The 13,241-nt window shown below is 36.8% G+C and overlaps 1 protein-coding gene across 3 annotated transcripts in view; it reads left to right on the top strand.

Annotated features, from left to right (window-relative positions):
• Positions 1–12,824, top strand: part of TCTN3 (tectonic family member 3) — a 29,198-nt gene extending 16,374 nt beyond the window's left edge. For 2 of the 3 annotated variants that reach the window (XM_030865163.2, XM_060286398.1), the window contains exon 14: positions 10,312–12,824. In XM_030865163.2, the coding sequence (XP_030721023.1) occupies positions 10,312–10,563 (252 nt within the window). In that variant the 3' untranslated portion in view covers positions 10,564–12,824. The remainder of the gene's footprint in view (positions 1–10,311) is intronic. The other variant, XM_030865164.2, reaches the window with a different exon arrangement.
• The last annotated feature ends 417 nt before the right edge of the window (positions 12,825–13,241 follow it).

A 13,241-nucleotide genomic window follows, 5' to 3' on the forward strand; every position in this document is an offset into this window, starting at 1 on the left:
TTTTGAATCAATAAAACCGAAATAATAAGTGAGGTAAAAGAACAGTGTAGCATCACAGGATCAAGGCTCTGAACCTTTCTAGAATTATAATATTCATTTCTATATTTAAGTGGATCATCAAGCTTTTTGGATTATCTAGGAGACCTGTTGCCTGAAGTTGAGGGTGGTAATTAAGATCCCAGGCATGAGTCAGACAGACGTAGGCCCAAATCAAGTTATTTTATTTCTCTAAATCTAATTACTCTCATCTATAAGATGGAGATTAATAATAATACTTCATTAGGTTGTGCAGATTAAATGAGATCATAAAATAAAACATTTAACGTTTCCTGGCACATAGTGAATACTCAGTAAATATCGCTCATCATATCATCATTATTATTTTATTATCATACCTTTTTTGGTTCTGAATTTCCATATAAATAGCATATCAAATAGGTTTAAAGCAAAACACAAAAGAGATAAGCAGGAATTAGAGCAGTGTTTTTCAACCTTTGTTGGCTATCATCCATGGTAAGAAATATATTTTACATCACAACCCAGCTTATAACACATACTTATATAAAACTGAAATAAGATTTTTATAAAACGTTATCTTTATGCAGTACACTCTGTGATAGTCTGTTCTATTGTAATATATTCTGTTTTATTTTTAATGGTAGACACTAGTGGGTCACAATTTGCAATTTGAAAAACTTTTAGAGAATATATCTCTGACTACATTTCAAAACTTAATATATTGTTTAATAAATGCCTTTTATTCATTATATTGTAAATGAAAGTTAGCAGTGTTTATGCCTCAATTAAATAGCATATGCTAGAAAAACTGCCAACCTAGCTATCAGTCTAGCTAGTGGTTCTTAATTTTATGGATCCTGTTGAGAATCTGTTGAAAGCTATTCACTTACTAGAAAAATGCACAGACACACAACATTCTTTATATAGTTTCAAGGGATTTATTGATTTCTTGAAGCCCGGCTAAGAATCTCTGCCACAATCTCTTAATTAAACAGGCAGTATACTAGGAAAGATAAAGAACACTAAACAAAATAAGAATAATTCAGAATTCGATTTTTTGAAATAATTGCTATGAAAGAAAGGACTAGGAAGTGGCTGGATTGGTAACAAACAGTTCTGTTTCTCGTTTCTGTTGATGTTTTGGAGAACACCAAATGACCTCTCTTCCGAGAAGGGGCAACAGTAACACCGCCAGTGGACTTGGTTGCTATGACAGTCAGTAAAGTTTCTGTCACTAAAGTCTTTCTTTTTCAAGGATCAGTCAACCACTATTTGCTTCTGTCTCGATGAATGATTAGACTACAGAAGTTCTCTGCCCCTTTCTGTGGTTCTTAGTAGCCTGTATAGAACTTTACCTAGTTCACTGGGTTGTTCTGTTATCTTATTACCTCTTTTCATTTTTTTAAAGAACTTTTTAAAGTTATGCTCATTGTTCCATGTGTTAAAATGTATAACCAGCTAAGATCTCTCCCTGACACATGATGTTTAGGAACATTTACTCTAACATACTCATTCTCTTTGACTCATTTGAAAATCTTGATAACTTCACTGACATCTTTAAAATAAGTGAGGGTATTAAAATTTTTTCATTGGTTTTTCCCTCAAATATATGTTTTTCCCCAAGAAAATATGGAGAAATAATGTATATGTTATCTGGAAAGTGTTATATATAAATAATTCATTAGTTATTTTTCAGAAATTATTACTGATTTTACTGTATTTAAATCACTAGTTCTCCTAAAATCAGTTTTAATACCAGATATCAGCAAACTTCTTAAAAATCATGTACTTATAAGTTCTAACAATCATAATAGATACCACCATTTCTGATTGTCTTAGATTAAATGAGACTCATGAATATAACAAGCAGATGTAGTTCATGTTTTTGCATTGGATTCTCATTTGGACAAACAATTGTAAAATATATTTTGGGATAGTTGAGGAAACTTGAATATAGACTATATTTTAGATAGAAATACCATTAACATGAAAAAATAGAGATTCATTTTTTTAAAGTAGATTATAAAACAGCCTATACAGTATGATCCCATATAGTTAAAAATGCATATATCAATGTCTGTGTGTATAGATAAAGATGTAAATGTTAATAGTGGTATTCTTGGTGATGGAAATATGGTGTTTTTATATCTTTTTTATTTATCATTATTCTTTAATTTTTTACAGTATAATTTACTGCTTTTGTAATAATTAAACTTTCTCAAAGTCACTAAGAAAACATCTAAAAATAACTAGATGTTATTTTCAGGAATTCCCTGGTGGTCCAGTGGTTAGGACTCTGTGCTTTCACTGCCAAGGGCACAGGTTTGATCCCTAGTCAGGGAACTAAGATCCTGCAAGCAGCACAGCATGGCCAAAAATTAAAAATAATAATAATAATTAGATGTTATTTTAAAGATGAATTTATTCAGTTTCATTTACAATAGCATGAAAAAACATAAAGTACTTAGGAACAAATTTAGCAAAAAGAATGCAAAACCTCTTCATTATAGAACATTACTGAGAGAAATTACAAGAGACCTAAATAAATGGAGTGATATACCATGTTCATGGAGAAGAAGACAGATCCATTATCTGTCCCCAGATGGATCTATAGAATCAATGCAAACCCCCAAAATTCCTAGTAGGCATTTTTGTGGAAATTGACAAGCAGATTTTAAAATTTACATGAAAATGCAAAGGACTTAGAATAGCCAAAACAATTTTGAAAAAGAAGAACAAAGATGGAGGACTTTACTGATTTCAGGATTTACTCTAAATCTTAGTGTGGTGCTGGTAACAAATAGACCAATGAGAAAAAAACAGGAAATCTAAAGATAGATCCACAAAAAATTCAATAGGAAAAGGACTTTTTTTAAAACATTTGGTGCTGGAACAACTGGATAAAACTGGAACTACTGAATAAACATATGGGGAGAAAATGAACTAACTCCATACACAAAAATACTTATGCCTTGATCATAAACCTATATGTGAAATACAGAGTCATAAAGCTTCTAAAAGAAACAGAATATCTGCAAATTTGAAGTAGGTAAAGATTTCTTGGGCAAGAAACAAAAATCATTAACCATAAAACTAAAAACTTGATAAATTCGACCTCATCAAAATTTAAAATCTCTGCTTATCAAAAGATACCATTATGAAAATGAAAAGCCAGACTGCAGCTTGGGAGACCATATTTCTCAATGCATTATCTGACAGAAGATCATATTGAGAATATATAAAGAACACCAATAAATAAATAATGCAAGGACCAAAAAAAAAAAACCCACTAGAAATGGGCAAAAGATTTGAACAGATACTACATAAATGACCAATAAACATGAAAAAGTGCTCAACATCTTTAGTCATTAGGGATATGCAAATTAAAAGCATAAGACACCACTCACTAGAATATCCAATAGAATATGCACTAGAATAGCTAAAATCAAAAAGACTGTGATAACATGAAATCTTGCAAGAATGTAGAACAACTGGAGCTCCCATACTTCGCTAATGGGAATGAAAAATGGTACAATCACTTAGTCTTACAAATTCATCTTCTCTATGACCCAGCAATTTTTCCTGGTTATTTACCCAAAAGAAATTAAAACATATGTCCAAAACAAGATTTGTACAAGAATGTTCATCACAGCCTTAGTCTTAATAGCACATAGTCCATAGTCTGAAATATGTAGCTACAAAAACATAAATCTAAGAGATGGTATCCACGGCTTTTTCTCTAATAGTGACAGTTTTTATTTGTATTGATTTGACATCGAGGATTAGCACATAATGGTTTAAAAGTTATCATTATAAATATGTAATATAGTAACATATAGGGTGTACTTCTTATTACCAAAGCCAAACAGAATCTAATCCAAACTTTTCATGTTATTAAACAGTAAATCTTACTTGGGGACAAAGTATTTTGGTGCATGTAAACTGAACTGAAACAAATAAATCCCCTAAGCTTCACAAAGTGTTAAAACAGAATTGCTGGTGGCAAACATCATAAAATATTATAGCTTAAGGTAGAAATAAATTGTCAACCATACATAACAGAACTAGATCCATAGTAAAAGAAATTGTGCTGACTTGGCTTTGTGCCTTTTGTTTTGATAAAAGAAATGAGATGACCGGACTTTTTTTTTTTTGACTGGGTTGGGTCTTCGTTGCTGAGCGTGGGCTTTCTCTCATTGCGGCGAGCAGGGTGCTACTCTTCATTGTGGTGTGTAGGCCTCTCATTGCGGTGGCTTCTTTTGTTGCAGAGCATGGGCTCTGGGCGTGCGGGCTTCAGTAGTTGTGGCCCGGCTTAGTTGCCCAGCGGTATGTGGGATCTTCCCAGACCTGGGATTGAACCCGTGTCCTCTGCATTGGCAGGCGGATTCTTGACCACTGTGCCACCAGGGAAGTCCCAATAACCGGACTTTGAGGGGTTTTTGGGTTTTTTTGTTTGCTTGTTTGTTTTTTTGTTTTGTTTTGTTTTTTTTAGTATTCTTGCTACACATGCTAAACAGTGAATTCTCTAATTTTGCTTATATATAACTTTTAAAATGCAAATAAAAAAGTTTAGACTTAAGAATTCATGTGTAACACACTGAACTTAACTTTAAAATCTTTTTCATGTGGCACTAAAACACAGGTTCTAAAATGGATCAATAACATTCAGTATTATCCAGTGACCTGGCAAGTGCATTCAAGTTCCTTTTAATTATTGGATTATCTACTAGACTGCACTTGTTCCAAACCTCCACATAAATATGGAGGCATATTTTTAATATATGAAGAATAAGCATTTCATTTGAAATATTAACAAATAAGTATATGAATGAATGAACCACAACCTTTAGAGATCCTAATTACAGTGTGGTGGGAAGGATAAGGAGTCAAAGTAACCTGTAATGGCTGACTCTCAAATTAGCTATGGCAAACTTACTACCTGTGATTTATTTACCTCTTCTTACTTTATATTAGTTCCCTATCTCCAAAATACCTCTACTCATTTGTGCAACAAAGGATCTTTGTTGAGTGCCTCCCCTGTGCCAAGGATCATGCTTGGTGCTAGGTACAGTGTGGTAAACAAGATAGACGTCATCCACCCTTACAGAAGGTGTGGAGCAATACCGAGGTGAGGTTTGGAACACTGTTACAGAAACTATCCAGGATATGCTGATAGCCTGGGCCCAGATGTGAGGGTTGCAGGAAGGAGACAGAATTCAGGAGATTTATCACGGATAGAACTTGACTGCTTGGATGCAGAGGTTGAGGGAGAGAATGAGTCAAGGATGATGGATAGTTTTGTTTGGACATTTCATTCAGTTCTTTTATATCTTATATGGTAATAGCCTGTTGACTACCAAATGTAATCCTACTTTTTGCAGTAACCCTTGTATTTTTCATCACCCCCCCACCGCCACCACCACCACCCTTTTTTTAATTTGGTAGGTATTCTGAAGTTTTTCTTCCTTTTTTGTTTTGTTTGCTTTGGAAGGCCACCCTCAAGCTACTGGAACCCACTTTGCCTGTCAAGTGCCTGGAAATATACATCTCCCAGATGGCTCTTAACTAATGACTTAAGGGCATAGGAATATGAGAGCCCAACTCCCATGCCTTGGGTTGGGAGCACACAAATTGTTGGAACTGTAAATCCTACATTATAGCTCAGAATTCCCCTGCAGATTAGGCTAATGCTACATAATGGTATAATATATCAAATTAATTAATAATTGTATATTTTATCAAAATAATATGTAAACATATTTTTAAAGTCAAAAAAGGCTAGAAAAGAGGATCTCTTAACAAAAAATAAAGTCCCATATGCCCCCTGCTCTCCAGAAATTAACCTGTTTAACTCTTTTCCTCTTTCTTGCTGGTCTTTGTCTCAATTTCTAAGCAGTATCATACTCAGTTATCTCTTGAATTTAGAGTTTATATAATCTATTGACATCCTATCTTGGTAGATGAGTTTAGCTTTGTTACTCTTCTCCTACCCCTCCCACCACTCTCCCAGTATAGTTACATCAAAATGTTTTATTAAGTCAATATTCAGTGTTTCGTTTTTGTGATCATACATTTATGTTGAGCCAAGTAATTAAATTTTTGTAAAATGTTTTATTCTTCCTAAAATTAATAATTACCTCATATTTCATTTCTTTAATTTTCTTTGAGCTAATGGCTAAAACTTCTCACATACTCTAACAGCTCTGTAAAATTTCTCTCAATACAGTTTTCCAGCTGCATTGCCAGCTGAACTTGCCAATAGTGCTTACTTGTTCTACCTTTCCTACGTATTTTCTTCATGGAGAGCTCCATAATCTGATGTAAAATGGACTAGTTGCTGCCCAGCAGCTGTTTTGGAACTTTCCTTTACTGTCATCTTGGAGATTCCCCCTTGCTTCCTACTTGTGTTAGAGTTGCTGTTAACTAGACATTACCTTTTCATTTTTCTTGGCTTATTCTCTTGTTTTGGTGGAGCTCAAATTCTAATAACATCTTTGAAAAAAGGAGCATGTAAAATACATTTTTTTCTTTAGTTCCCACATCTAAAGATAACTTTATTTAACCACCATCGTTATCATTATCATGATGCATAGTTGATCATTTGGCTAGGTATAGAATTCTAGATTGAAAATAATTTTCACTCTCAATTTTGAAAGCATTCCTCTAGTTTCCAATATTGCTGTTGAGAAGCCATTTTAAGATATTATTTTTACCCCTAATAGTCTGAAGTTTCCACAGAATGAGGCCTTGGGTAGTATTTTTTCTTTATTCATCATACCAAACAATTCATGGGATTTTTTTACTCTTTTAAAGCTCAGTTCTGATAAATTTCAATTATTATTATATGTTTAATAATTTCCTCCCCACTATTTTCTGTTCTTTCTTTTTGGAATTCCTGTTAATCTGTTACAGGATCACTATATTGATTCTCTAATTTTTTCTTTTCTCTTATATTGTCTCTCTTTTATCTTTTTGTTCTTTCTAGAAGAGTTCCTCAACTTTGTCTTTGAGTCTTTTTACTGAATTTCTTTTGGCTATCACATTTTTAATATCTGAGAGCTCACTCCTATTCTGTATCTTTTCATAATATCCTTTTCTTATCTATTTTTAAGATATTAACAATTTTTTGTCTTCATCTTTAATCTCTGTTTCCTCTGAATTTGTTTATTCCATTCATTTGGTACAGTTTTTCTCTTTAACATGAGAAACTTCTCCCACTTACCTGGCAATCTCTAGCTGTCTATCCAAAATAAGAGTAAGGTGCTAAACTGATGGACAGCTCTGTGATCATGAGTGAGACTTATTGACTTGTAGGCTTCACTGTAGGGTGGTTAGGTGCTGTAGCTTTGAGGGTTGTAGGACTGCCAATGTCATTATCTTTTTATCTTCTTATTGGGACTGTTCATTTTGTCCAGAAAAAAAACCCTTCCTGGCTCCTGACTGAAGGGTATGTGTATAAGACCATCTCTCACCATTTTGAAGCCAGACTAGGGGAAGGGATTTCATTATACATAATAATTGCCCTATTTTTAGTTCCATACCTCACTCTGTCCTTTTCTTTTTAATTTATTTATTTAATTTATTTTTTTATTTTTGGCTGTGTTGGGTCTTCGTTGCTGTGTGCAGGCTTTTTTTTTTTTTTTCCTCTAGTTGCAGAGAGCGGGGGCTACTCTTCTTTGAGGTGTGAGGGCTTCTCATTGCAGTGGCTTCTCTTGTTGCAGAGCACAGGCTCTAGGCTTGCGGGCTTCAGTAGTTGTGGCTCGCCAGCTCTAGAGCGCAGGCTCAGTAGTTGTGGCGCACGGGCTTAGTTGCTCCACAGCATGTGGGATCTTCCTGGACCAGGGCTCGAACCTGTGTCCCCTGCATTGGCAGGCGGATTCTTAACCACTGTGCCACTAGGGAAGCCCTCACTCTGTCCTTTTCTATGTCCAGTGGCCCTAAATCCAAAATTTCTCTGGTTTAAATTTTCTAGTCTCTTGCTGAGATAGGGAAAGGGTGGTTGTCTGATTGCCTTGAGGAGGGTATCATTCAGTAACCATTTTCTGTCCCTGCCTCATCCCTGCTTCCCTGTTGTCTTCTGTTACTGAGTCTTTCAGGGTTCTACAGAGATCTTCTTCTAGTCTCTGAAGGCTTTTAGGTTTGGCCTTCTTTCCCTCTGTGAAACCTTGCCTCCATCTGTTTTCTGTATTCACATATTATGATATCTCTCCATTTCAGTGAAGATGGAATTTTGTATCTGTTTCTTATTGTATTGGAGTGGTTTTAAGATATACAGAGAGAAGACGTGTCTTTACATTGCCATCCTAAAATCAAGTCCAGTAGTAGCTCTTGATGAGCCTAATCCCAAGTGAGTCTGAAGAAAACAGTTCAAAGAACTTTTACCATGTGGGATTTCCCAGCCATCGAAATACCACTATAGACTTAAACATATATATATACACATATATATATGTGTGTGTATATGTATGTATATATGTGTGTGTGTATATATATATATATTTGGGTAGACATGGGCCTAAAGTTTGCCTTCTTGGGCTCATAGCTATCTAAGAGGTCAGTTCTCAGTATAGGCTGACCCCAAGGCTCCAGAAGTTCCCTGATTTGGGAGTTTGCAGGGGCTAATGACACTTTTCCCTACCTCAGCTTGAAACCAATTAAAAGAGTCAGGTGGAGATCAAAATATCAGCTTTATCACTAATAAACACTAGATAGGTAGATTTGGCTTGGGTGTGTAGCAGTGAGCTTCCTAATGTAAAACTACACTCTTCCATTATGAGGCCACTACCCTAGTTATAACCACAACACCTGGGACTGCTTGTAGGCAGTTTAAAATCTCCCCTCCCCCTAAAGGCTCTGAAATGAGTCAGAACAGCCCATTAATTAAATCAACTCTTAGGCAACACTGAACCCAAGGCTGAAAATTCATTCCCTATTCTATTTCCCATTCCAAAGTGTTTCTAGCCATCCCAGCTCATATAGCTCATCAGGCATTCTGCAGTGAGGTTAAATAACAATGTTAACATATTTCAATAATGTCAACTGCAAAGATTTGCTCCAAAAATTGAATATATATCCTTTCCCCATTATAAAGTTCCTAGGGAAAAATTAAAATCCTAAACAGGAAATCATTTTGTAAGTTAAAGTCCAAAGAAAGTTTATTGCTTAATCTTAAGTAATAAACTCCTCCCCATTTTCTTTGTCTGGTTAGTCTCAGCCAGTTTTCAATGCCTGGCTGGAGTCAGGATACCCTCAGCATCTTCAGCCTAAGCTGGCTGTACTTGGAATGTATGTGGGTCTTTCAATGCCACAGAAGTTACATTAGTTCTATGCCAAGTCCCATATGAGCATCACTGTTTAAAAAAAAAAATCCAAGGAGTCAGTATGACATGCAAGATTATCACAGCACTGGCCCCACATCCATTTATTTTAAAAATGCCTGTGGAAGGGTATACCGAGCAAAATTATGTTCCCAGAGCCTGATATTTACTGTTGCCAAAGACCACAGCAGAGATAAGTGGCATCAGAGTGAAGGAAGGTAAATGAAAATCTTCATTTCTGGTTCAACAAGATAGTTATTTACTGTCAAATTATAATCAAAAGTTTGCCTAGTGAACAGAGTCAGAACAAAGGGAATTCAGTTTAGACAAACTTAATTCCAGTCATCAGGCTGCAACCATATCTACCCAAAGCTGTGTCTATTAGATCAGATACTTGAGTCAGCTTGACAAGGAGCATCTTTTTCATTTGACTTGAATTGGTGTTTGGTTGGGAGGATCCTTTCTAACCCTGAGATTCTGTGAATTTGATGGTTTTTCAATCTACATTACTGAGTTCTTTGCTTTTTCCATGAAGTTTCACATTTCTTTCTACAACTGAAGAAGGAATAGAAATACTGCTAGTACGTGTGTACTGTTTCAGAGCCTGGAACCTTCTGGGACCTGATAAGGTAGAGCTGCTAAACACCTAACAGCAGCAGTTTCTACCTGATAAGGTAGAGCTGCTAAACACATAACAGAAGCAGTGGCTTCTTTGATATCAGACAGGTCCCCAACTGCGGGAAGCTAGAGTCAGTCTTTTGGTAGGTGTAATTGTTCACAGTTCTGGTGTCCTCGAGTATTGCTAAGAAATTAATTTCCTTGTGTCTCACTCAGAAGGAGAACTACATAGGATCAACATGAGAAAAAGGTCTGTCTTGCTTAGAGCAGTGTGTTTTGAGTCTTTATTCAGGGAAGTAATAATAACAGTCAAATTGGAGGGCTATTTGAATGGGTACCAAGCACTAACCTGTCACAGACATTCTTCCTGCAGGATTCCCAACAAGAAACAGAAGTACCTTTGACAACTGTTGTGACCTTTGTGGACATTACCCAGAAGCCAGAGCCTCCAAGAGGCCAACCCAGAATGGACTGGAAATTGCCATTCGACTTCTTCTTTCCCTTCAAAATGGTATTCAGCAGAGGAGTAGACTCTCAAAAAGGCTCAGTCTCTCCCATTCTTATCCTGTGTCTCTTACTACTTGGAGTTCTCAACCTAGAGACTAAGTGAAAAAAAGGAGAAGAAGCAGATTTCAATTTTTCCCATGGGAAGTTCAGAGGCACCCTGCTTATCTTGGCTAAACAGATCCTCACCTACTCATGACCAGAGGAGAGCATTTAGGAAAACAGAGGACCTAAATGAAGGAGTGGAATTGCTGGGCAATACGGTAACTTTATGTTTAATCTACTGAGGAACTGCCAAACTACTTTCCAAACTGGCTGCACCACCAGCAGTATGTGAGGGTTCCAGTTTCTCCACATCCTTCCCAATATTTGTTATTTTTATATTAGGCATCCTAATGGGTGTGAAATGATATCTCATTGTGATCTACCATGCCTTTTTAAACTGTAGTGTATGAGATCTTACACTAGAAATGAGCACATCTGCTCTTCCAAGGCAGGAATACCGCAAGTATTCTTTTCCTCTCTACCCCTCTGCTGATTTGATTAGCTTGTAAGCTTAGTTTCCAATTACAAAGCTGCTTAACATATCTTAGATAAGATTTTATGATGTTCTTATCTCCAGTCACTCCCCTTGTAACAGACCTTTGAAAAACATTTTTTTTGTTTTTTGCGGTACACAGGCCTCTCACTGTTGGGGCCTCTCCCGTTGCGGGGCACAGGCTCCGGGCGCAGGCTCAGCGGCCATGACTCATGGGCCCAGCCGCTCCGCGGCATGTGGGATCTTCCCGGACCGGGGCACGAACCCATGTCCCCTGCATCGGCAGGTGGACTCTCAACCACTGCACCACAAGGGAAGCCCTGAAAAACATTTTTTAAAATCATCTAGAGAATAATGCAGTGTTCTTCCCTCCCTTTATTTATACAGGAGGTCTCTTACTGCACGAGGTCTCTATTGTAATAATGTATTCAATTTAAGGAGCAAGTTTTACTGTAAAGGGGTATGTGCAATTTGGATAGAATGAAATTGAAATCCCAGCTGGCCCGTTACAGGTGTGGAGAAACAGGTACTCTCGGATACTTTTAGTGAGAACATAAACTGGTAGAAACTTGGAGAGAAGGGCAAATAGCTATTTAATATGTATCAAAAGCCTTAAAAATGTTCACAAACTTTAACCCAACAATTCCACTTATTAGACATTATGGGGGGGGATGTCCAACAATAGGGAATTAGTTAAGTAAACTATGATGTATCCATAGATTGCAATGTTGTACAACCACCGAAAATTGAGTAGACCTGGCTTTATTGCCATAAGAAAACATTCATGATCTATTTTTAGTGAATAAAATAGGCTACAAAATAGTACATATACTTTATGGTGCTATTTTTGTAAAACAAAAAATATTTATACATATGTACTTAAACATCTGGAAAGCTAACATGTCTAAAATGGGAATTTTTTCTTAATAATAAGCATTTCTGATTTTTATAATCAGAGAAAATAAAACTGTATTTTAAAGAAAATATTTGTTCTCCAGGAAAAACCTCCCTGTTTATTGTATATAGGAATGTTCCTTATTTATGAGTAACTTCCCATTTCTGTTGATATATTTGCTTGTTTGGCATTCTGGGCCTGTCTTTTAAAGCAGGGGTTCCTAAAGGCCAGTCACATCATAAACTGGGGTTCTTTAAAAATGCTGATTCCTCGGCCCTGCATCTAGAGATTCTAATTCACTTGGGGCTCAAAGAATCTGTATCTTTTAAAAGCCTTCCTGGTGCTTCTGATGTTCAGCCTGGTTTGTGAAACTACAAAGTTATATTGCATAGTCTGGCTGAAACTGGTTAAGTGTTTGTCCTAACATTGCCAACTCACGTAACATGTCTACCGGCCTAGCCTACTCCCTTTTCTCGGAGAATCCCCTCCACACAGAGCTCTACTGTGTTGGAGTTACCTGCATGACCCCTCCTCTCCCTGCCACAGCTGACTAGACCAAAAATGGAGTCCTGGACCAAGTTAGGCCAGTAAGATTTTCTCTCTAGGAATATGAAACTAGGATGAAGTCTAAAAGTCAGTGGGGAGGAGGCACTAAAGATATTTTAGGGCTGAGGAAGCCATTTTCCACCAGATGTTCACTAATGAAGAGTGTATCTTAAACGGAGAAAAAAGAAGCAGATTGCAGACAGAAGTGTAAATAGGAAACCCAGAAATGGAGGAGAATATTGGTTCCCAACTTCCAGTTCCTTGTACCCACCTGTTATGACATCCAATTTTACCTTCTGCTCTTCTTTACATTTTACTCTTTCTAGTAAATTGTTTTGTTTGAATAAGTTTCTGTTACTAACAATTAAAGAACCTGAGACTAAGATAACTTTATTTTTTAAAAGATTTATTTATTTTATTTTTGTCTGCATCAGGTCTTAGTTGTGGCACGCGGGATCTTTCATTGCAGCGCGCGGGCTCTTCGTTGCAGCATGCAGGCTTCTCTCTAGTTGTGGCGTGCAGGCTCCAGAGCGTGTGTGCTCTGTAGTTGTGGCGCGTGGGTTCCAGAGCTCATGGGCTCTGTAGTTTGTGGCACGCAGGCTCTCTAGTTGAGGCGCACGAGCTCAGTAGTTGTGGCATGCGGGCTGTTACCCCGCAGCCCGTGGGATCTTAGTTCCCTGACCAGGGATGCAACCTGTGTCCCCTGCATTGTAAGGCGGATTCTTTACCACTGGACCACCAGGGAAGTCCCCTAAGATAACTTTAACCTAGTACTCTATGGCAGGTAAAGATGCAGTCTTCAATC

The sequence above is a fragment of the Globicephala melas genome, chromosome 16, assembly GCF_963455315.2.
Source record: "Globicephala melas chromosome 16, mGloMel1.2, whole genome shotgun sequence".
Taxonomy (NCBI): Eukaryota; Metazoa; Chordata; class Mammalia; order Artiodactyla; family Delphinidae; genus Globicephala; species Globicephala melas.